At 40.3% G+C, this 23710-nt stretch overlaps 1 protein-coding gene across 12 annotated transcripts in view; it reads right to left on the bottom strand.

Moving 5' to 3' along the window:
- Positions 1-23510, bottom strand: part of PDS5A (PDS5 cohesin associated factor A) — a 164604-nt gene extending 141094 nt beyond the window's left edge. For 8 of the 12 annotated variants that reach the window (XR_011502262.1, XM_044767712.2, XM_014857209.3 and 5 more), the window contains exons 1-2: positions 23143-23510; positions 22100-22277 (exon numbers count right to left, since the gene is read on the bottom strand). Coding sequence is in view for 10 of the 12 variants with exons in the window: in XM_044767712.2 (XP_044623647.1) it covers positions 22100-22237 (138 nt within the window). In the remaining 2 variants the exon portion in view is untranslated. Of the gene's footprint in view, positions 1-22099; positions 22278-22932; positions 23100-23142 lie in introns of those variants that run through there. The other 4 variants (XM_044767709.2, XM_070506006.1, XM_044767710.2 and 1 more) reach the window with 3 other exon arrangements.
- Between the last annotated feature and the right edge of the window lie 200 nt (positions 23511-23710).

The following is a 23710-nucleotide window of genomic DNA, read 5'->3' as shown; positions in this document are numbered from 1 at the left end:
GCAGGGGTGGTATAAAGGCAGAAATTAACTACAAGGGTGCATAAGGGAACCTTCTGGGATGAAAGCAATGTTCTATATCATGATAAGAGTCTGGGTTACATATAAGTAAGCATGTGTTAAAACTCATCAAATAATACAATTAAGATATATGCATTTCACTGTATATAATAAATTTTACCCTCCCACCCAAAAAAACTGTACACTAACAGTGAACTCTAATCAATGATATTCATGCTGAAGTGTTTAGGGGCAAAGTATACTGATGACTGAAACTTAATTTACAATACGTTTTTAAAAAGGATGGATGGATGGATAGATGTATGTATGCATGCATGCACACATGCACATGCACCTACACACAGAATAAAGCAAAATATGGCAAACTCAACTTAATCAGCTAGGAACTGATTGAACTCACACTAACAACCTCACAAGAGAAGACAGGTGTTTACTTCTGTGCATTAATTTACCTCAGTCTCTACCTTTTTTTTTTCCCCCTGCTTTATCTCCCCAAATTTTCCCTGGTACACAGTTGTCTATCTTAGTTGCAGGTCCTTCTAGTTGTGGCATATGGGACGCCGCCTCAACATGGCCTGACAAACGGTGCCATGTCCGCACCCAGGATCTGAACCAGTGAAACCCTGGGCCGCTGCAGCAGAGCAAACGGACTTAACCACTCGGCCACGGGGCTGGCCCCTCTACTTTTTTTTTTATACATACTGTCCAGCACTCAATCAAAAACATGAGGAGTGGTGGAAAGACCCATTATCAAGAGATAAACAGGCAACAGAAGCAGACCCAGAGATGGCCCAAATGCTAACACTATCAGTCAGGTACTTTAAAATAACTGTAACTATGGGGTCAGCCTGCAGCCAAGTGGTTAAGTTTGCACACTCCAGGGGCCGGCTTGGTGGTGCAGCAGTTAAATGCACACGTTCTGCTTCTCAGCGGCCTGGGTTTTGCCGGTTCGGATCCCAGGTGCGGGCATGGCACTGCTTGACAAAAAGCCATGCTGTGGTAGGCGTCCCACATATAAAGTAGAGGAAGATGGGCATGGATGTTAGCTCAGGGCCAGTCTTCCTCAGCAAAAAGAGGATTGGCAGTAGTTAGCTCAGGGCTAATCTTCCTCAAAAAAAAGTTTGCACGCTCCACTCCAGCGGCCCAGGGTTTCGCTGGCTGGGATCCTGGGGGCAGACAAGGCACCACTCATCGAGCCATGCTGAGGTGGCATCCCACATAGCACAACCAGAGGCACTCACAACTAGAATATACAACTATGTACTGGAGGGCTTTGGGGAGACGCAGGAGGAAAAAAAAGGAAGACTGGCGACAGATGTTAGCTCAGGTGCCAATCTTTAAAAAAAAAATCCATATTTTCACCACACACCAAAATAAACTCAAAATGGATCAAAGACCTAAAGATTAGGCCTGAGACAATAAGTCTTTTGGAAGAGAATATAGGCAGTACACTCTTTGACATCAGTTTCAAAAGAATCTTTTCGGACACTGTAACTCCTCAGTTGAGGGAAACAATAGAAAGAATAAACAAATGGGACTTCATCAGACTAAAGAGCTTCTTCAAGGCAAGGGAAAACAGAATTGAAACAAAAAAACAGCTCACTAATTGGGAAAAAATATTTACAAGCCACTTATCCGACAAAGGGTTAATCTCCATAATATACAAAGAACTCACACTGCTTAACAACAAAAAAACAAACAACCCGATCAAAAAATGGGCAGAGGACATGAACAGACATTTCTCAAAAGAAGATATGAATATGGCCAATAGACACATGAAAAGATGTTCATCATCGCTAATCATCAGGGAAATGCAAATCAAAACTACACTAAGATATCACCTTACCCCCGTTAGATTGGCAAAAACATCCAAAACCAAGAACGACAAATGTTGGAGAGGTTGTGGAGAAAGAGGAACCCTCATACACTGTTGGTGGGAATGCAAACTGGTACAGCCACTATGGAAAACAGTATGGAGATTTCTCAAAAAGTTAAAAATAGAAATACCCTATGACCCAGCCATCCCATTAATGGGTATCTATCCTAAGAACCTGATATCAGATATCTCAAGAGTCCGTTGCACCCCTATGTTCATCGCAGCATTATTTACAATAGCCAAGACGTGGAACCAGCCTACATGCCCAGAAACTGATGATTGGATAAAGAAGATGTGGTATATATACACAATGGAATACTACTCAGCCATAAAAAAAGACGAAATTGGCCCATTCACAACAATGTGGATGGACCTCGAGGGCATTATGTTAAGCGAAATAAGTCAGTCAGAGAAAGACGAACTCTATATGACTCCACTCATAGGTGGAAATTAGTATATTGAGAAGGAGATCTGATCGGTGGTTACCAGGGAAAAGGGGGGGTGGGGGGAGGGCACGGAGGGGGAAGTGGTGTACCCACAACATGACTAACAAAAATGTACAACTGAAATTTCACAAGCTTGTAATCCATCATAACATTAATAAAAAAAAAAAAAAATTAAAAAAAAAAAAAATCCATAATATGTATAGTGGAAAAGGCAGACAACATGCATTAACAATGGAAATTTCAGCACAGAAATGGAAACTATGTGAAACTGTTGAACGTTATCAAACAGACTAGAGGCATAGTAGGAAAAGAGAAAAAATGGGGAAGAAATATTTGAGGAGATAATGGTTGAATATTTTTCAATAATAATGAAAGATAAAATATAGATCCAAGAAACTCAAGAGATTCCCAAAGAAGATAAACAGAAAGAAAACCACAAAACATACATCATAGTCAAAAAGAGGGGAAAATTTTTAGGGCAGCCAGAGAAGAAAGTAATCTCTCTTACTAGGCAATAGGGAAATTTACTATTTGAAATGTTCTATTTAATTACTTTCATATCAAGGACTGCCAATTTGCAAACAGCTAAAAGGAGGTGATAAGTAATAAAGTCACATCAACTTTTCATCTTTGATGATTCAGAAATTCCACAGGAATCACATCATATATATAAATAAGAATGATTAGTTTTGGAAGGCCACACACTGCTGAAAATGCAAAATAGATCAATGTTTACCGACCTTTGTATTTTGGAAAAAGTAAAACTCTCATTAGTAAAATGTACACGAACTACCAATTCATCTTGAATTTTTTTGAAATTCCAACATGCTGTATTTGTTGCAGTCAGCTCAAATTAGGCAGACCAGGATGGGATGAAATTTCATTTGGAAACCCAGAATGTCTGCTTTCATAAGTAAATAACCCCATCAAATGAGCTTGTAAGCTATTACCGTTTGAGACTATTTTCGTTGAATTACATTTTATAACTACTAGTAAAACTGTGTAACAGAAATGCAGATTAATAGCCTTCTAGATAACAGACTGACACCAGATAAGATAAAAGAGACCATGGTATACACAGTTGCACGCCTTCCAAATAAATTCAAATGTTTTCAGGATAGAGCTAAGTTTAAAATAATTAGGGAATAAAGTCTGTTTCTGGGTGGAATTTAAACTTAACGTAAAATATCCTATAACTCATTTTAAAAATCTTTGACAAAATTTTTGAGAACAGTTAATGTGAAATATAGCATAAAGAAAGTAAAATATATTTCTGGGATTCTCAGTGCATATTCTCTGTATCAAGATGACTTGAGGGGCTTATTCAAAATGCAGAAAAAGAAAAAAATGCAGAAAATTGACCCCACCCCTAAACTATACTAAATCGGCTTGAGGGGTGGGGATGGTGGGAGATTACCAGGTATCTGATTCTTAACAACACCATCAGGCAATATTTAAGAACTCCAAAAATCTGAGAACCACTAATGTATTATCTTCAAGATCTAAAATATTTTGCATCTACTTAAAATGAGTAAATTTGACACTTAGAGCTCCACCGTGGCCAAACAAGAAACATCAAAATTAGGAATATTAAGAGGACGATAAATCTAACTTCAGTGAAAAACATAAGCTGTATATAAATAATAAAAAACATTTCAGATTTCCCAAGATAAAAAATATACAGAAAGAGGGGAGGAATGAATAAGCAGAGCACAGAGGATTTTTAAGGCAGTGAACATACTCTATATGTTTTTATAATGATGGATATATTCATGTCCAAACCCATGAAGATACAACATCAAGAGTAAACCCTAAGGTAAACTATGGACTTTGGGTGATTAGGGATGTATCAATGTAGGTTCACTGTTGGTAATAAATCTACCATTCTGGTGAGTGATACTGATAATAGGGGAGGCCATGCATGTGCAGAGGAAGGGGGTATATGGTAAATCTCTAAACCCTCCCCTCAAATTTGTTGTGAATCTAAAAAATAAATTTTTTAAAAAACATGTTTTAAAGGATTACTTAATAACATAGATATACTCATGCCATATTGTTTAATGAAAATCAAAACACACCTCTTCAGTATAATTAAAATTTTATTTAAGGGACGGCCCTGTGGCCAAGTGGTGAAGTTTGCGTGCTCCGCTTGGGTGGCCCAGGGTTTTGCCAGTTCGAATCCTGGGTGTGGACCTAGCACACTCAACAGGCCATGCTGAGGCAGCGTCCCACATAACACCACCAGAAGGACCTGCAACTAGAATATACAACTATCTACTGGGGGGCTTTGGAGAGAAGGAGAAGTAGAAGAAGAAGAAGAAGAAGAAAAGAAGATTGGCCACAGATGTTCGTTCATGTGCCAATATTTAAGAAAAAAAATTTTACTTAAAAAAACAGGAATATGGACTTCAGGTGATGATGACATATTAATGTTGATCCACCAATTTTAACAAAAGTACTACTCTGGTGCTGGATGTGATGGGGGTAGGTGGGGAGAGAAGGGGAGGCAGGAAGTTGTTGGGAATTCTGTACTTTTCACTTAATTTTGCAGTGAACTTAAAACTGCTCTAAAAAATTGCATCTATTTAAAAAAAAAGCATAACAACTGAACAATAAACAAAAAAGCACAGAAAAAATATAAAGAACAAACACAGCAGCAATGTGCTATAATCCAAAAATCTGATAAGATATGAAATGGATGAAAAGGATGAAAGCTGAATATAGTGGACAAAAATACGTAACATTACTTGCAAGAAATCTAAAACCAATTTCATATTATTACTCCTCGATGATTTTGACCACTTTCTTCAAAGCTATTTAGGTATATGCTTCAAGAAGAAAGCCATTTTCTAAACATCTGCCGGAAACAAAGTAGTGTCCTTATATACACTGATTCAATCAACATGAATCTTAAGTTAAACACTTTTATTCAATGATTGTCTTTTTGCAGATAAGGAATTCATTTCTACTTATTTAATAGTGGCTAGATGAAGGATATTTAATTCAACAAATATTTGAAATTATAGGACAAATATTTATCTCCACTGAATTTTCAAGTATTAAACTTAACAAAATAATTGGGCATCAATTTACTATTAATTTTTACTTAGAATTCCTACCATAGAAATTCTAGGAAAGTATGGAAAAGCACACACTGAACATATGTGATAAAATTCAATTCATATTATAATAATCTAGTACATAAAATTCTGGGGCCAGCCTCATGGCATAGTGGTTGAATTAGGTGTGTTCCACTTTGGCACCCTGGGTTCTCAGGTTTGGATCCCAGGCACAGACCTACACCAGTCGTCAGCCGTGCTGCGGTAGTGACCCACGTATAAAGCAGAGGAAGACTGGTACAGATGTTAGCTCAGGGCTAATCTTCCTCAAGCAAAAAAAAAAAAATTCTACTACCACTCTTTAAATTTTACTTATCCACAGCCTTCACACATAGTGTCATATGACTAAATGCTCAGCAACAAACACATTTATTCAGACAGTATCAACCAGAAATGGATTAATGTTCAAGCAAAGATGCCATCTGGTTTGGACATGAGGATCAAAAGACCAGAAATTGGCCACAAAGAAAGGGTGGTATTCACGAGCTTAAGAGACTGCTTGGTCACTTAGCTTTGTTAATCATGCAAAACCACGACTTAGACATGTCACTCTTTAGCTCAAATGCCTGAGAGGTTATTTTTTTGTAATTCAAATTCCTTTCTGTGGCATTTAAGGACTTTAACAATTTCATAGGAACCTTCCTCTTTTCCTCTCCCAACTACTCTTTTAAGATGCTTTAGCTACAGCAAAACTGTTCTACTCATTTTCTTCAAACACATCAAGCATGCTTCTGCCTCTCAATCTTTGTCCCTGCTCTTCATCTGTCTGGAATGTTTTACCATCCATTTGCCTACCAAAGTCTGAGCCTTCAAATCCCATCCAACTGTCACCATCTCCATGAAACTTTTCTTGACATCAAAATTCTTAGTATTTCTTTATCCAAAGAAACAGATGCAATCCTAGCACATAACTGGTGTTTAACTTACAATAAGTTATATGATAATCTCAAATATTCTTCATAAAAATGGAAATCCATTCCAGTGTTATTCTAGTATAAACGCAGTTTTCCCTAATGGACTAATGCTATTTAAGGGTTGGCCTCATCAGCACCAACCACAGTGCCCCTACTTTGTTTGAAAAGAAGTTTTAAATGTTTGATCTTAATGATAATTTTATAACATGAAACACAACACATGAGCCAATCCCAGTGGCCTACTGGTTAAGTTTGGTGCACTCTGCTCCACAGGCTCAGGTTCAATTCCTGGGTGTGGACCTTTAACATTTGTTATTGGCCATGCTGTGCTGGTGGCTCACGTACAAAAAGAAGAAGATTGGCAGCGGATGTTAGTTCAGACTGAATCTTCCTCAAAACGTTTTTTAAAAAAGAGAGACTACTATGAAAAACTATGTGCCAACAAACTGGACAATCTAGAAGAAATGGATAAATTCTTACACTCTTACATGTAAAAATCAATCTTTTTGATTCCCAAAACTCAATCAAGAAGAAACAGAGAATCTGAATAGACCAATCACAAGTAAAGAGATTGAAACAGTAATTAAAAACCTCCCAAAAAATAAAAGTCCACAACCAGACAGCTACTGTGGAGAATTCTACCAAACATTCAAAGAAGATCTGATACCTATCCTTCTCAAACTATTACAAAAAATTGAGGAAGACGGAACACTTCCTAACACATTCTACGAGGCCAACACCAACATGATCTCAAAGCCAGACAAGGACAACACAAAGAAGGAAAATTACAGGTCAATATCACTGATGAACACAGATGCAAAACTCCTCAACAAAATACTGGCAAACTGAATACAGCAGTACATTAAAAAGATCATACACCATGATCAAATAGATTCATACCAGGGACACAGGGATGGTTCAACATCATTCAATGTGATACACCATGTTAACAAAATGAGGAACAAAACCCACATCGTAACCTCAATAGATACAGAGACAGCATTTCACAAGATCGAACATCAATTCGGGATAAAAACTCTCAATAAAAGGGGTACAGAAGGAAAGTGCCTCAACATAATAAAGGCCATATACGACAAACCCACAGCCAACATCATACTCAATGGGGAAAAACTGAAAGCCATCCCTCTCAGAACAGTAACAAGACAAGGGTGCCACTCTCACCATTCTTATTTAACATAGTACTGGAGGTTGTGGCCAGAGCAATTAGGCAAGAAAAAGAAATAAAAGGAATCCGAAAAGGTAATAAAGAAGTGAAATTCTCACTGTTTGCAGACGACATGATTTTATATATAGAAGACCCTAAAGAATCCATCAGAAACTATAAGAAGTAATCAACAACTACACCAAAGTTGCAGGATACAAAGTCAACTTACAAAATCAGTGGCATTTCTATACTCCAATATTGAACTAACAGAAAGAGAACTCATGAATACAATCTGACTTATAATCGCAACAAAAAGAATAAAATATCAAGGAATAAATTTAACCAAGGAGATGAAAGACCTATACAATGAAAACTATAAGACATTACTGAAAGAAATCGATAATGACATAAAAAAAGAGATTCCATGCACATGGATTGGAGGAATAAATATAGTTAAAATGTCCATACTACCTAAAGCAGTCTACAGACTCAATGCAATCCCAATGACATTCTTCACGGAAATGTAACAAAGAATCCTAAAATTCACATGCGGCAACAAAAGACCCCAAATAGGCAAAACAATCCCAAGAAACAAGAACAAAGCTGAAGGCATCACAACCCCTGACTTCAAAATGTACTACAAAGCTACAGTAATCAAAACAGCCATGTGGGCTGGCCCCATGGCCAAGTGGTTAAGTTCGCACACTCCACTTCGGCGGCCCAGGGTTTTGCTGGTTCGCATCCTGGGTGCAGACATAGCACTGCTCATCAAGTCATACTGAGGCGGCATCCCACCTGCCACAACTAGAAGGACCCACAACTAGGAATACACAACTATGTACCAGGGGGCTTTGGAGAGAAAAAAGAAATAAATAAAGTCTTAAAAAAAAATTAAAAAAAAAAGAAGCATGGTATTGGTACAAGAACAGACACACACATTTGATTTTTTTTTTTTTTTTGAGGAAGATTAGCCCTGAGCTAACTGCTGCCAATCCTCCTCTTTTTGCTGAGGAAGACTGGCCCTGAGCTACCATTCATGCCCATCTTCCTCTACTTTCTATGTGGGACGCCTACCACAGCATGGTGTCCCAAGCAGTGCCATGTCTGCACCCAGGATGCGAACCAGCGAACCCCAGGCCACTCGCTGAAGCGGCACTCGCGCACTTAACCACTGCGCCACTGGACTGGCTGCCGGAGACACATATTAATGGAACAGAATTGAAAGCCCAGAAATAAAACCACACATCTAGAGACAGCTAATTTTCCAGAAAGGCGCAAAGAATATACAATGGAGACAGGAAAGCCCTGTCAATAAATAGTGCTGGGAAAACCCGGACAAGCACATGCAAAAGAAGGAAACCAAATCATTATCTTCCTCCATACACAAAAACAGACTCAAAGTGGACCAAAGACTTGAAGGTGAAACCTGAAACTATGAAACTTCTAGAAGAAATATAGGCAGTACACTCTTTGACGTCAGTGTTAAAAGGATCTTTTCAAATACCATGTCTACTCGGACAGGGAAATAAAACAAAAAACAAGTGGGACTTCATCAGACTAAAGAGCTTCTGCAAGGCAAAGGAAACCAGGAACAAAACAAAAAGACAACCCACCAACTGGGAGAAAATATTTGCAAATCATATATCCAACAAGGACTTAATCTCCACAATGTATAAAGAACTCATATACCTGAACAACACAAGAACAAACAACCCGATCAAAAACTGGGCAGAGGGTATGAACAGACATTTCTCCAAAAATATACAAATGGCCAATATGCATATGAAAAGATGTTCAGCATCACTAATCATCAGAGAAATGCAAATCAAAACTACACTAAGATATCACATTACAGCTAATAGCTAAGACAAAAAATAACAAATGTTGGAGAGGTTGTGGAGAAAAGGGAACCCTCATATACTCTGGTGGGAATGCAAACGGGTGCAGCCTCTATGGAAAACATTATGGAGATTTCTCAAAAAACTAAAAATAGAAATACCATATGACCCAGCTATCCTACTACTGGGTATCTATCCAAAGATCTTCAAATTAACAATTCAAAGGGACTTAGGCACCCCTATATTCATGGCAGTATTATTCACAATAGCCAAGACATGGAAGCAACCCAAGTGCCCATGGACATATGATTGGATAAAGATGATGTGCTATATATATATATACACACACACAATGGAATACTGCTCAGCCATAAAAAAGGAGAAAACTGCGGGGGCTGGCCCCGTGGCCGAGCGGTTAAGTTCGCGCGCTCCGCTGCAGGTGACCCAGTGTTTCGTTGGTTCGAATCCTGGGCGCGGACATGACACTGCTCATCAAACCACGCTGAGGCAGCGTCCCACATACCACAACTAGAAGGACCCACAACGAAGAATATACAACTATGTACCGGGGGGGCTTTGGGGAGAAAAAGGAAAAAAATAAAATCTTTAAAAAAAAAAAAAAAAAAAAAGGAGAAAACTGTCCCATTCGCAACAACATGGATGGACCTAGAGAGTATTATGCTAAGCGAAATAAAGCAGACTGAGAATACCAGATAATTTCACTTACATGCGGAAGATAAACAAACACACAAAGAGAACATCTCAGTGTTTACCAGGGGAAAGGGGCTGGGGGTGGGCACAAGGGGTGAGGGGGAGCACTTATATGGTGACAAACAAGTAGTAATGTACAACTGAAATCTCACAATGTTATAAACTATTCTGAACTCAATAAAAAAATAATTTTTTAAAAAACCCCCAAAAAAAAAAAGTGGGCAGAGGATATGAACAGGCATTTTTCCAAAGAAGATATACAGACGGCCAATAAGCACATGAAAAGATGCTCAACATCACTAATCATCAAGGAACTGCAAATCAAAACTACAATGAGATATCACCTCATGCCCATTAGAATGGCTATAATCACCAAGAGAAAAAATAACATTATGTTGGAGAGTTTGTGGAGAAAACAGAACCCTCATACACTGTTGGTGGGAATGCAAACTGGTATAGCCACTATGGGAAACAGTATGGAGATTTCTCAAAAAATTAAAAATAGAAATACCATATGACTGAGCTATCCCACTACTGGGCATCTATCCAAAGAACTTGAAATACACAATTCAAAGAGACTTATGCACCCTATGTTCACTCCAGCATTATTCACAATAGCCAAGACACAGAAGCATCCCAAGTGCCCATCAACCGATGACTGGATAAAGAAATGATATATATATACAATGAAATACTACTCAGCCAAAAAAAAAAGAAGAAATTATCCCATTCACACAACGTGGATGGGACTTGAGGGTATTATGTTAAGCGAAATAAGCCAGACAGAGAAAGACAAACACCATATGATTTCACTCATTTGTGGAAGATAAACAAACTTACAGAGAAAGAGAACAGTTTAGTGGTTACCAGGGGAATGGGGCTGGGGGTTGGGCCCAAGAGGTGAAGGGATACATTTATATGATGATTGACAAATAATAACGTACAAGTGAAATTTCACAGTGTTATAAACTATTAAGACTTCAATAAAAAAGAAGGAAAAAGAAAAACAACACCTATTATGGCAGTTCCCAAATTTTTTTTTTTTTTTTTTGAGGAAGATTAGCCCTGAGCTAACATCTGCTGCCGATCCTCCTCTTTTGGCTGAGGAAGACTGGCCCTGAGCTAACATCCATGCCCATCTCCCTCTACTTTATATGTGGGACACCTGCCACAGCATGGCTTGCCAAGTGGTGCCACGTCCACACCTGAGATCCGAACTGGCGAACCCAGGGCCGCTGAAGCAGAAGCAGAACGTGTGAACCTAACTGCTGCGCCACCAAGCCGGCCCCTCTACTTTTTAAATATCATGTAATATACAAAAAAAGATGTAATATTTGTAACCTCCAAAGGCTGAGGGACTCTGCATGTAGGCACACCTGTAACTGTGTAGAAGCACACCAGTTGGGAAGCTCTGCATTAATGTAAAAGACCAAATGCCAACAGCAAAGGAAAGAAATTCAGCAAATTCCTTCATTATGTCTCTGTTCAGCTTTCTATTGCAAATGTTATCTAGAAGCTTGATTTGTTCTCTTCAGCAAATAAGAACTTGTTAGGCTTTTATATACTGTATAAACTCCACTCATTTTATCTTTCTGAGCAAGGAATTCAACTGGACATACTTTCATGTACCAATAATCTTAGCCAAAGTAATGTTTAATTTAAACAATGACTGCTGAAAAACAGAAGCTAACTGAAACAAAAATTCGTTAATGTCCTTAAATCTGTTCTCCTATTGTGAGCACCAACCAGTTTCTTTCCTCAGACATCTACAGATTTCTGATACAGGGAAAATAAATCATGGTACTGGCAAAAGTAGGCATACATTATTGAGAGGCTGGACACTCCTATACTTGCTGGTGGAAGTCCAAAATGGTACTGCCCCATGGAGTGAAATTTGACCACCTCTAACAAAATTACTCATAAATTTACCCTTTGACCCAACAATCCCACTCCTAGGAATTTATCCTAAAGATACACCTCCACAAATACAAACAACATGTTAACACGGGATTCACTTTAGCATTATTTATTTTTAATAGCAAAATATTAGAAACAACCCTAAATGCAACAATGAGACACTAGTTGAATAAAACTATGGCACATCTACACATAGAGTACTATAACACCATGAAAAAGAATTTTAAAAGATTTCCTGATATGGAGCGAGTTCCAAGATACAGATATATATATATATATATTTTAAGATTTTACTTTTCCTTTTTCTCCCCAGAGCCCCCCGGTACATAGTTGCATAGTATTTTTAGTTGTGGGTCCTTCTAGTTGTGGCATGTGGGATGCCACCTCAACATGGCCTGATGAGCAGTGCCATGTCTGAGCCCAGGATTCGAACCGGCGAAACCCCGGGCCGCCAAAGCAGAGCACGTGAACTTAACCACTCGGCCACGGGGCCAGCCCCCCAAGATATATTAATTGAAAAAAGCAAGTACAAGAGAGTACATACAGTAGTGGATCTTTTGAGTAAGAAGGGATATAATGCAGAAAAGATAAACCAGGAACTAATGAAAATGATTATCTGTAGTGGATGGATATATGGAAATGCAGTGGAAGGGATAAGAATAGGAGTAAGACTTCAGAAAAGCCTAAGTTTTTACATAGTTCTGATTTTTGAAGTATGTAAAATTAAATAAAAGAATGAAAAAAGTAATCCCTAAAGCTGAATACAAACACTCCTAAAACTCAACAAGAAAACAAATAACCTGATCAAAAAATGGGCAAAGAACTTGAATAAACATTTCTCCAAAGAAGATACAGAAACAGCCAACAAGCATGAAAAGATGCTCAACATCACTAACCATCAGGGAAATGCAAATCAAAACTACAATGAGATATCACCTCATACCCATCTAGATGGCCAGTATCAAAAACACAGAAAATAACAAGCACTGGTGAGGATGCAGAGAAATTGGAATCCCTGTGCACTATTGGGAACGTAAAATGGTGCAGCCGCTATGGAAAACAGTATGGGAGGTTCCTCAAAAAATTAAAAATAGAATTATCATATGATCCAGCAATATATATTCTGGGTATATATCCAAAAGAATTGAAAACAGGTTCTCAAAAGAGATTATGCACACCCATGTTCACTGCAGCATTATTCACAATAGCCAAGAGGTGGAAGGAACCTAAACACCCATCAACGTACTGATAAAGCAAATATGATATATACACACAATGGAATAATATTATACATCCTTAAAAAAAGACGGAATTCCTGTCATATGCTACAATATGGATAAGCCTTGAGGACATCATGCTGAGTGAAATAAGCCAGTCACAAAAACACAAATACTGTGATTCCAATTACATGAGGTATCTAGAGTAGTTAGAAACAGAAGGTAGACTGTGGTTGCCAGGGGTAGGGGGAAAGGGGAAAAAGAGTTGTTGTTCAATGGGTATCGAGTTTCAGTTTTGCAAGATGAAAAAGTTCTAAAGACCTGTTGTATTAACAATGTGCATATAGTTAACACTACTGTACTGTACACTTAAAAATGGTTAAGATGGTGAATTTTATGTTATATGTTTTTACAATAATAAAAAAAAAATCAAGCGAGGATTATATTTGCCAGTGGAAATAAAACGAATCAAGTATATATACACACATATAAATATATATAAACACACACACTAAAAAACTGAATGCAAACAAAGAAATAAACCAATTGTGTGTAAAATTGATAATGTAATCACTCAAACAAAAGAATTCAAATCCAAGTAACTAACAAACATGGTATTCTACATAACCGTAATGGGACACAACAAACTGCAAAGAAATCTTGCAAACGATACTGGGATAGCAGTTCTGAATTTTTTTGTGCTTACAGGAGGGTAGTACAAATAAATTTATCCAAGTTAAGGGAAAACAGAGTTTACATTGTAAGATAAGGATGATACATGGAGGAAAAGTTCAGGAAAAATTATGTGGTGCTGGATTTCAACTGAAGGTAACAGAATGAACTCATAATTTAAAGTGTCTATGGGGCTGGCCCCGTGGCCGAGTGGTTAAGTTCGTGCACTCCGCTGCAGGCGGCCCAGTGTTTCGTCGGTTCGAATCCTGGGCGCGGACATGGCACTGCTCATCAAACCACACTGAGGCAGTGTCCCACATGCCGCAACTAGAAGGACCAACAACGAAGAACATACAACTATGTACCGGGGGGCTTTGGGGAGAAAAAGGAAAAAAAAAATAAAATCTTTAAAAGAAAAAAAAATAAAGTATCTATGTAGGGGCTGGCCCTGTGGCTGAGTGGTTAATTTCACACACCCTGCTGCAGGCGGCCCAGGGTTTCGTCGGTTTGAAACCTGGGCGCGGACATGGCACTGCTCATCGAGCCACGCTGAGGCGGCATCCCAGATACCACAACTAGAAGGACCCACAACTAAGAATATACAACTATGTACCTGGGGGTTTTGGGGAGAAAAAGGAAAAAAAATAAAATCTTTAAAGTACCTATGTATATTTCCTAGCTCTATACACTGAAAGAGAAGGAAGAACTTATACCCTAATAGCGATGTGAACAGAATGCCCATGCCCAGATCTTGGTTTGTAAACACTACTCTATACTAAATTGGAAATAAGGCTCTTTGGAAAAAAATAACTCATCCAAATCTAGGGTAAGGAAGCACAAGGTGAACATCTTGTACCAGAAAATAAAGAAGTGGTGAAAGACTCAGAGAGAGACATGTCAAAAAGACACTAGATGTTTCAAAAGGACACCAAAGCCAGCATGCTCATTTGGGACAATCTGACTCTCAAAAGGAATAAAGACAGTAAAGAATTATAATTCACTGAATGAAGAATACACGAGTAATTTTTTTTTTTTAAATGGAGGCAGGCACTTTAAAGGAAGAATGCCAGCTAATATATGAAGTAATGTTAGAATCAAAAAAAGTCAATATTTTATAACCACCAAAGTGGATGCTAAACAGTTACGTACGAATTGTTGGAAAACAAGTTATTCTCACAATTTGTCACCTTAAACATTACTTATTAATTGCAGGGAGAAAAGTACTTTTACAATGGAGAGAGTTAGCCAACTGTAACCAAGTGATCAAACTTATAACCAAAAGGACAAAATGACATTATATGCCTTCTGATATGACAGCACCACTTGTCTAGTATACTTGCCAAAAAAAGGTTCAACCTGAATCTAAGAGTGAGGAAATAAGACAAAAACAGATTATGGAACTCCCACAACACAAATGTGTCAAAGGGGCCGGCCCCGTGGCGCAGCGGTTAAATTCACATGTTCCGCTTCTCAGCGGCCCAGGGTTTGCCACTTCAGATCCCGGGTGCGGACATAGCACTGCTTGGCAAAAGCCATGCTGTGGTAGGCGTCCCACATATAAAGTAGAGGAAGGTGGGCATGGATGTTAGCTCAGGACCAGTCTTCCTCAGCAAAAAGAGCAGGATTGGCAGTAGTTAGCTCAGAGCTGATATTCCTCAAAAAACAAAACAAAACAAATGTTTCAAAAATGTCATGCCATCATAGGGCTGGCCTGGTGGCACAGTGGTTAAGTTCTTGTGCTCCACTTTGGTGGCCTGGGGTTCGTAGGTCCGATCAAAGGTGTGGACCTAGCACCACTCATTAAGCCACGCTGTGGCAGCATCCCACATAAAATAAAGGAAGACTGCCACAGACGTCAGCTCAGCGACAATCTTCTTCAAGCAAAAAGAGGAAAACTGGCAACAGATGTTAGCTCAGCGACAATCTTCCTCTCACTCACACTCACATCACACCCACACACAAGTCATGTCACGGACAACCCCTCACCCCCCAAAAAAGTGAGAGGGCATTCTAGACCAAAGGAAACCAAAAAGACATGATAAATGCATGTGATCCTATATTGGAACTTGGATAGAGGGGGAAAAAACCAACTTTTTGAAAAGTCATTTTTAGGTAACTGGGAAAATGTTATTTTGGACAGTATAATAGATATCTCTGTATTAATGTTAAATTTCTTGAGTGTGATAATGATAACTGTGATAAAGTAGGAGGATGTCTTTGTTCCAAAAAGAATGCTGAAGCATTCAGAGGTAGAATGCCATGATGTCTGCAAGTAACTCAACCAAAAGTGTTATGTCTGTCTCTGTGTGTGTGTATGGAGAAACATAAAAGCAAGTGAAGGTGACAAAAAGCTAACAATTAGCGAATCTAAGTGAAGGGATATGGGTGTTGAAGGTACAATTTTTTCCAACTTTTCTAGAGGTCTGAAATGTCTCAAAATAAAAAGCCGAGATAGTTTAAAAAAAAAAAAAAAAGGGGGGTAGTGAATGGAAAAATCATCATTATAATCAGTCAGTAATACATTCCAGTAAAAATTCAAATAATATGAGAAAGCGGGTTCTAAGATCAAATCATGAGCAGCCAGCCCAGTGGCACAGCGGTTAAGCTTGTGTGCTCTGCTTTGGTACCCGGGGGTTGGCAGGTTCAGATAACGGATGGGGACCTATGGACCACTTATCAAGCCATGCTATAGCAGGCATCCCACATATAAAATAGAGGAAGATGGGCACAGATGTTAGGTCAGGGCTAACCTTCCTCAAAAAAAAAAAGGGCCACCTGGTGGCACAGCCATTAAGTGCGTACGTTCTGCTTCAGTGGCCCGGGATTCACTGGTTTGGATCCTGGATGTGGACATGGCACTGCTTAACAAGCCATGCTGTGGTAGGCGTCCCACATATAAAGTAGAGGAAAATGGGCACGGATGTTAGCTCAGGGCTAGTCTTCCTCAAAAAAAAAAGATCAAATCATGAGCCTCCCTGATAATTTTTCCCTAACTAGCACATAAAAAAAAATGCCTACAAATTTTTTCCTTACAATATTTAAAAGAAATTTTACAAATCTAGCAAGTTGGCTGCAAATATTTACTCTTGTTTTTGAGAATAAATGTTTTTTAAATTTATAATCCTGTGGTAGACTAACGACGGCTACAAATTCTTTCCTACTTCTTTCATTGACAAGTACAGTCAATTTTTCTCCCTTTGAATGTGGGCTGGGCTATGACTACTTTAACCAGTAGAGTAAGATAGAAGTGACACTGCCAATTCTAAACCAAGCCTTTAAAAGTACTAGCAATTTCCCCCATGGTGTCCTGGAGCCCTGAATCCAACTACCCTGCTGGAGAGACGATGTGGAGTAGCCCAAAGACTACATCATAGACGAAAAAGGGCCCAGCTGAGTCCAGTCTTTCAGCTGTTCCTACCAAGGCACCAAGTGTTTGAGAGATGCCTGTGTGGATCTTCTAAGATCAGTCTAGTCACCAGTTGAATACTACTGAGCAAGAGTAGTAAGCAATATGGAGCAGAAGAATAATCAAGTCAAGCCCTGCCTGAATTCCTGATCCACGGAATTGTGATAATAAAAAGTTGTTCACAGTAGCCAAAAGGTGGAAACAACCCAAGTGTCCATCCATGGATGAATGGATAAACAAAAGATGTTATATACATACTTACTCAAAAAGGAAGTAAATTCTGACGAATACTACAATATGGATGAACCTTAAAGACGACATTAAGCTAAGTGAAATACACCAGTCACAAAAGGCCAAATATTGTATGATTTCACTTATATGAGGCTGTCAGAGTAGTCAAATTCAGAGCGGTAGAAAGGTGGTTGCCTGGGCTGGGGAAGGGGGAAACAGAGTTATTGTTTAACGGGTACGAAGTTTCAGTTGCAGAACATGAAAAAGTTCTGGAGATGGATGGTGGTGATGGCTGTACAACAATGTGAATGTACTTAAAATGATTAAAATGGTAAAATTTTGTGTTATAGATTTTTTAGCACAATAAAATCTTTTTTAAAAGTTGCTATTTTAAACCACAGCAACTGATAGATAACCAGAATAGCTCCTCTACACAAATGGAAGTCTAAAACAAGAACTATGCTGCACTATTACTTCACAGATGCATACTGGCTATACTTTACGACTTGATTTTAAGAAATCTTGCCTCTCCATTTAATTTTTTAATTTCTTAGCATAATCTTCTGCATTAATACAAATATTAAAATAAAATATATGAATCCATTTAGAGTTGAAACTACATACTGAATTATATGTAAAATTAGCATACCATATGACAATAAGGAATAAATAAAAATCATTTATGGAAGTAAAAATAACTATAACCAAACCAAGCATTTCTGGGGTCCACCTTAAGGGAAGAAAAGGGAAAGAATTCATGGCCTAACTACCCCATTCTATTCCTCCCCTCTCCCAACCTAGGTTTGATGAGAAAAGGGGGATGTCTTACCTTAAATCAAGCCCACTATATCCTAATTCCTATCAAACTATCAAACAGCACAGACTATAGAAAGCAAAAGTGAGAGGGTGAGGAAGAGGGAGAATGGCTGACACAAACGGAAAGGTCATAGAAAAATACAAAGAAAACACAGAAGTAATACCTGGTGGGAGAAATATGAGGGACATCTTCAGAACGATAAAACCCTATTATTTAATCTTGCCTAATTCTTATCACCAAAGTAAGAAGTATTTTGATTTGACTCTCTAACAGAATGAACATAGCAGATTTGGGTATAGAGTTGTAGCCAGAGAACTATCTGAGGCACTGAGTTCTGAGATCAGGTAATAAAAAATGAACATGAGAAACAAACTTCACCCTGTCCATCCCTCCTCCTAAAAACCAAGGCTTATCAAGGGCCTCCGACCTCCAAAACAGCAAGAAAGGAACAAAATGTGTGTGGCACATAGCTCTGTAGTAATACATGATCTGGCACAGACTGTATATAACAAATTGTGGGCAGGAGCACATAATGGAACTTTGTACAACACGGTTTATAGGTTTATTTTGAATGTGTTATAAAACACATTTTAAACATGTTTAAAAATCAGACATGACCCCTGCATTAGTTTCAGAATACTTAACTATTTAGGTGGAAGGCTATTTGTGACCTATAGATTTTGATGCTTACTATAATCTTGATAGTAAGCTGTTTGGAAGGACAGCAGACAGTTAACTTCTGTATCGCTTTTACTATTTCTGTCAATTAATATACACTTGTAACTTATCTAAGTAACAAAACTGTTAATGATGATTTATAGCCTTATGTGACTAGGGTTGGTCACAACCTTGCAGACTCAGTTTCTTCATCTGGAAAATTAAAACAAAACCAAATAATCTCTAAGCTATCTTTTAGTTCTAAAATTCTAAATATCTATGTTATCGTCTCTGGTATGCAATCTCAGGTAAAGTACTTAGTTACAACTCAAAATATTTTCAAATTATCCTTCATTTTCAAAAATAAAAATATTTCTCTAATCCAATGTTAATAAAAACTGTTTATTTGTTCATTCAACAAATATTTGTTGAGCACCTATGTGCCAGGCATTAAACTTGGCAGTGGGAGAACATAAAAGTAAACAAACACAGACATGGTACCTATATCCATGAAACTTACAGAAGAGTTGGGGAGATAAACCAAATAAACATATGCATAAATGTAACATCACAACTGTAATAAGCGAGATGAAGGAGTTAGAGTATATAATGGGGAATCTAAAAGACTTCCCTTAAGAACAAATGAGTGACAAATGACCTGAGAGGAAAGGTACGTATGGGCTACATAATACGGAATCTGTCTAGGCAGAAATGAACACAGCATGTCCAAGGAACTGACAGAAAGCCAGTGTGATTGGATATAACAAAAATATTTAAAATAGTTCCTTAGAAACAGAAATGAAAACTTCTAATATACAAAAGCATACCATGGCTCTTGCAAAGACATACTCCAAGAATTATTTTCAAGGAGGCTTCAAAGCATCATAATACTTTCTCTTCAATATTAAAAAAATGCTGTACTGTATCTCCCTACAAAAGACGAAACTTACACTCATTGAGTCCGTTTTCTTTTCATTTTGCGGTTTTCAACTGCATAATAAAATCATAACTTCTTAGCTCTACTTAGATTCCTTAGAAGTAAGCAGCTATAATAATATAAATAAATACGAAGCTATTGCTCTGGCTCCGCCACTAACCTGCCCTATGACTGATCTTGGTAAATGTTACTTAGCCACTTTGGGCCTAAGTTTTACCACCTGTAAAACAAGGGGAGTTCCAGAATTTTTTTAAGATCCTTCAACTCTAAAATTATGGTTCCACTGTAAAAATGATTGTTCCATTCCTTGAAAACTGAAGAGAATGGACCAAACATCTCTGAATTCCACTGACCAAGATTTTATTTCCCTTTAAGCCCTCTTTGTATTTATACAGCATTTGAACATTGTTGCTATAATAATAATAAACCACCGAATTTATAAAATTTGGCAATAACTAAGGGTCCAATAAACATATAATTATCAAAAATACAGTTAAATAACGTTAAAAATCTACACCTCCAATGAGACAGTAATACTTTTAACTAAATAGGGATCCCTAAAAAGTACAAAGTCCAAACAGACTTAGAAAGGCAGTAGGAAGAGAAATCATAAGAGTTCTTGAGAAAAGCAAAATTTTAGCAGGACATTCAAACTAGTTAACATGTATGTCAACTTTAACTTCCAAAAGAACCCACAACAAATGGATACTCTAACTCCATGCTCATTCTAGACTTGGTTATTTGTCCATTTATAGTTAACAGTACTTCTAATATTTAATCTATTTTCAAGTGGAAAATGTATATACAGTCATAACTTTTTTAAACTAGATTATCCATCATTAGAATTCAAAGTTTCAATATTCTTAACATGAAAACAAAAATTATAAGATGTATACATTTTTTACTTAACAGCTTTATATTTCATAATGTTACAGCATCTCAAAACACTCAGTATAACCTTAAGAAGCATCAATTAAGCACCTCATTTCATGTATAATCTTTAGTATCAAGATTTATTTTAATGAAGGTATTGTGTCCTATTCCTTCCAAAAATGCAAAAAATTTCAGAATCTAATTAGATTTTAAAAACTAAACTACAAGAATACCTTAACTATTCATTAAGCACTCACAACACTGTAAACATTTACTAGGCAGTAGACTAAGCTCTAAGAGCAAAGGGGCAAGATCATTCCCTAAAAATACATTTCACCTACTTGCCCAAGGTAGAAACACTGTCAACATTTCTTCCCTCCTCTCTCATCAAGTCTCATCGATTCTAACTCTGAAATGTCTCTTGGATCATTCCCTGTCTCTCTATTCCCACTATCATAGCCCTACTTCAACATTTCAGTGTCTTTCACCTATAGCACTACTGTTAACAGTTTCCTAGCTGGACTCCCTGCCTCCAGTCTGTTCCTGCTGCAATCTAGCCCCAATTGTGACAAACAAAATGTCTTCAGCATTGCCAAATGCCCCTGAGGGTCAAAGATGCTCTGGTTGAGAATCACTGCATCAAGTTCATCTCCTAACAACAACAGCACTTATTCAGTAAGGCTGTGGCCATCATCTCTGTCCATGCAACAAAAAGCAAAAAACTGACCAACATAAGGCTGAAACTTAAAACTTCGACCCTAGGACCACCATGCTTAAACTAACTAAGCTGACTGCTTATAATTAAAGAGTCATAATACTCTCTTAAAACCCCTTTGACCGGTGCACCTAAATCATCACCTTACCTCAAAAGCCTGAATTTTGAGAAGTCAGTATCTTCTGTCAAAGTTTAACCATACCATATTAGGAAACTGACAATTTAGAAAATGCCTTTTGTACTTAAACCCGTCTCCTTAGAAACTGATGAAAATAGGAACCTTCTTAGGCAAAATATCCCTACATTTCAGGTTGCAAGCTACTTTGAACAGTATTCTCACAAATACTTCCAGAAAAAACTTTAAAAACACTAGAATTCTTATGCTTAAAAAGAGAGGGCCAAGATAGAACAAGACCTTTCAGAGGGGATCAAAGAGAAAACGATAACGTGTCTAAACACACCTGGGCGGTGAAACCCTAAAGGCCAGGCCCTGCAGTACTGTACCACCACCCGCGAGCGCACGTCCTACCAGCGAAGGCTGAAGTGTGAACACGCTGGCCAGACGCTTACCTTCAGTCGTTTGATCATTTCGTCAGTGGTGATCTTGTCGGTGATCTCCTTTACCCCCGGAGGGTAAGCGATCTTCCCGTCCGCACTCACGACGCCACAGAGGGCAGTGGCAGGCTTGGGCTGCGCGGTGAAGTCCATCCTGGGGGACAACTTTTCTTTCACAGTCCTCTACCGGCCTCTATCGGTCAGAAAACAAAAGTTCAGCGGGAAAGGGGCGACTTTGTAACCTCTTTTTTCATTTCAAAAATCTCTAATCCGCAAAGGGCCCTTTTTTCCCCGGGAGGCCGGGGACTCGACGGCGGCCCCGCCACCGCTCCGTCCCCAGGCCTGGATGCTGGCGGCCGCCCCGCCGCCCCCACCCGCGCGGGCCCCGCCAGCCCCGGGCCCACGGGGCTCTCCGGTACCAGCCGCCGTGGCCGCGAAAAGCGCCGAGCGGCGCCAGGAGTTTCCCATTCCGCCTCTCACAATGAAATCCACCCCCGGTCGCCGAGGTCCCAAGTTTGGCGGCCTGGGGAGCCCGGCGAGGCCCGCAAGGCCCCCGCTCGGTCAGAGAGAAGCGTCGAGTCCCCGCCCGGCCGGTCCCCTCCGGGAAAGGAGACGCGAGGCCTAGAGGGCTCGGCTTAGGCCGCAAAACTAGGGAGCCAACCGGACGCACTCGCAGCGGCGACTCCGGGAACGAACGCCCTTGCCGGGGCGAGCTTCGGACCACGGAGTCCCAGCCGCGCTCCCGCCCCTCCCCTGTCCCGCTCCCCCACCGCCGCGGGAGCGAAAACGAGCCGCCCTCCACCCCAAACCCCACGCCAGGAAGCGGCTGACGCGGCTCTGCACTTCACATTTTGTTCCTTCAACTTCGGCTGAGGGACGCCGGCGGCTTCTCTCGCCCCCGGCCACTCGGCGCCCTCCGGCGCCGCCGAGGCCTTACCGGCACCTCCGGGCAGCCCCGCCGGGCCTCGGTCCCGCGCCCCCCCCTCCGGTCTCCCCTTCCGTCCCCTCCCTCCACCAGCCGAGGGCGGGAGCCCAGCCGCCGCCGCCGCCGCCTTTACCTCCTCCTCCTCATGCGGGCGGAAGGTGCATCGAGCGCCCGGGCCTCTGTCAGGTGGTTGCGCCGCCGCCCCTCGTCGGGCTGCACACAAAGCGGCTCCGCGGGTCCCGCCGCCGCCGCCGCCGCCCGCCCCGGAGCGGCGCTGGGGCTGGCGGTGCCGAGGAGGAGCAGCCGCCGCGGGGGGAGACGCGGGGCGAGTGTGCGCTGGGCGGGGAGACACTGCCGCTCTCCGTCTGGCCGAGGAAGAGCAGCCTCGAAGAAGGCTCCTCCGGGAACGCGTGCGCGTCTGTCCGCCTACGACCCCCGCGGCCCGCCCTCCAGCCCGCAGCTCGCGCCGGCCGGGCCCGCCGACCCGGACCCGGACGCCCCTAGCAGCGGCGCGCGCCCGGCCGTCCGTGCCCCGAGGGAGCCGGCACCTCGCGCATACACCAGCCGGTCACGCGAGCGGTGCGAGAGCACGCGAGAGCAAGGCGCGCGCCTCGCGCCCTCCCCTTCCTCCGCCGGCCGAGCCTCCGCCTCCCTCGGGCCCGAGGCGGCCGCGCGCGGGGCACACAGCGCCGCCACCCGGT

This window comes from Equus asinus, chromosome 3 (genome assembly GCF_041296235.1).
Source record: "Equus asinus isolate D_3611 breed Donkey chromosome 3, EquAss-T2T_v2, whole genome shotgun sequence".
Classification (NCBI taxonomy): Eukaryota; Metazoa; Chordata; class Mammalia; order Perissodactyla; family Equidae; genus Equus; species Equus asinus.
The sequence above is the reverse complement of the archived record's forward strand: the minus strand, read 5'-3'. Positions and strand labels throughout refer to the sequence as shown.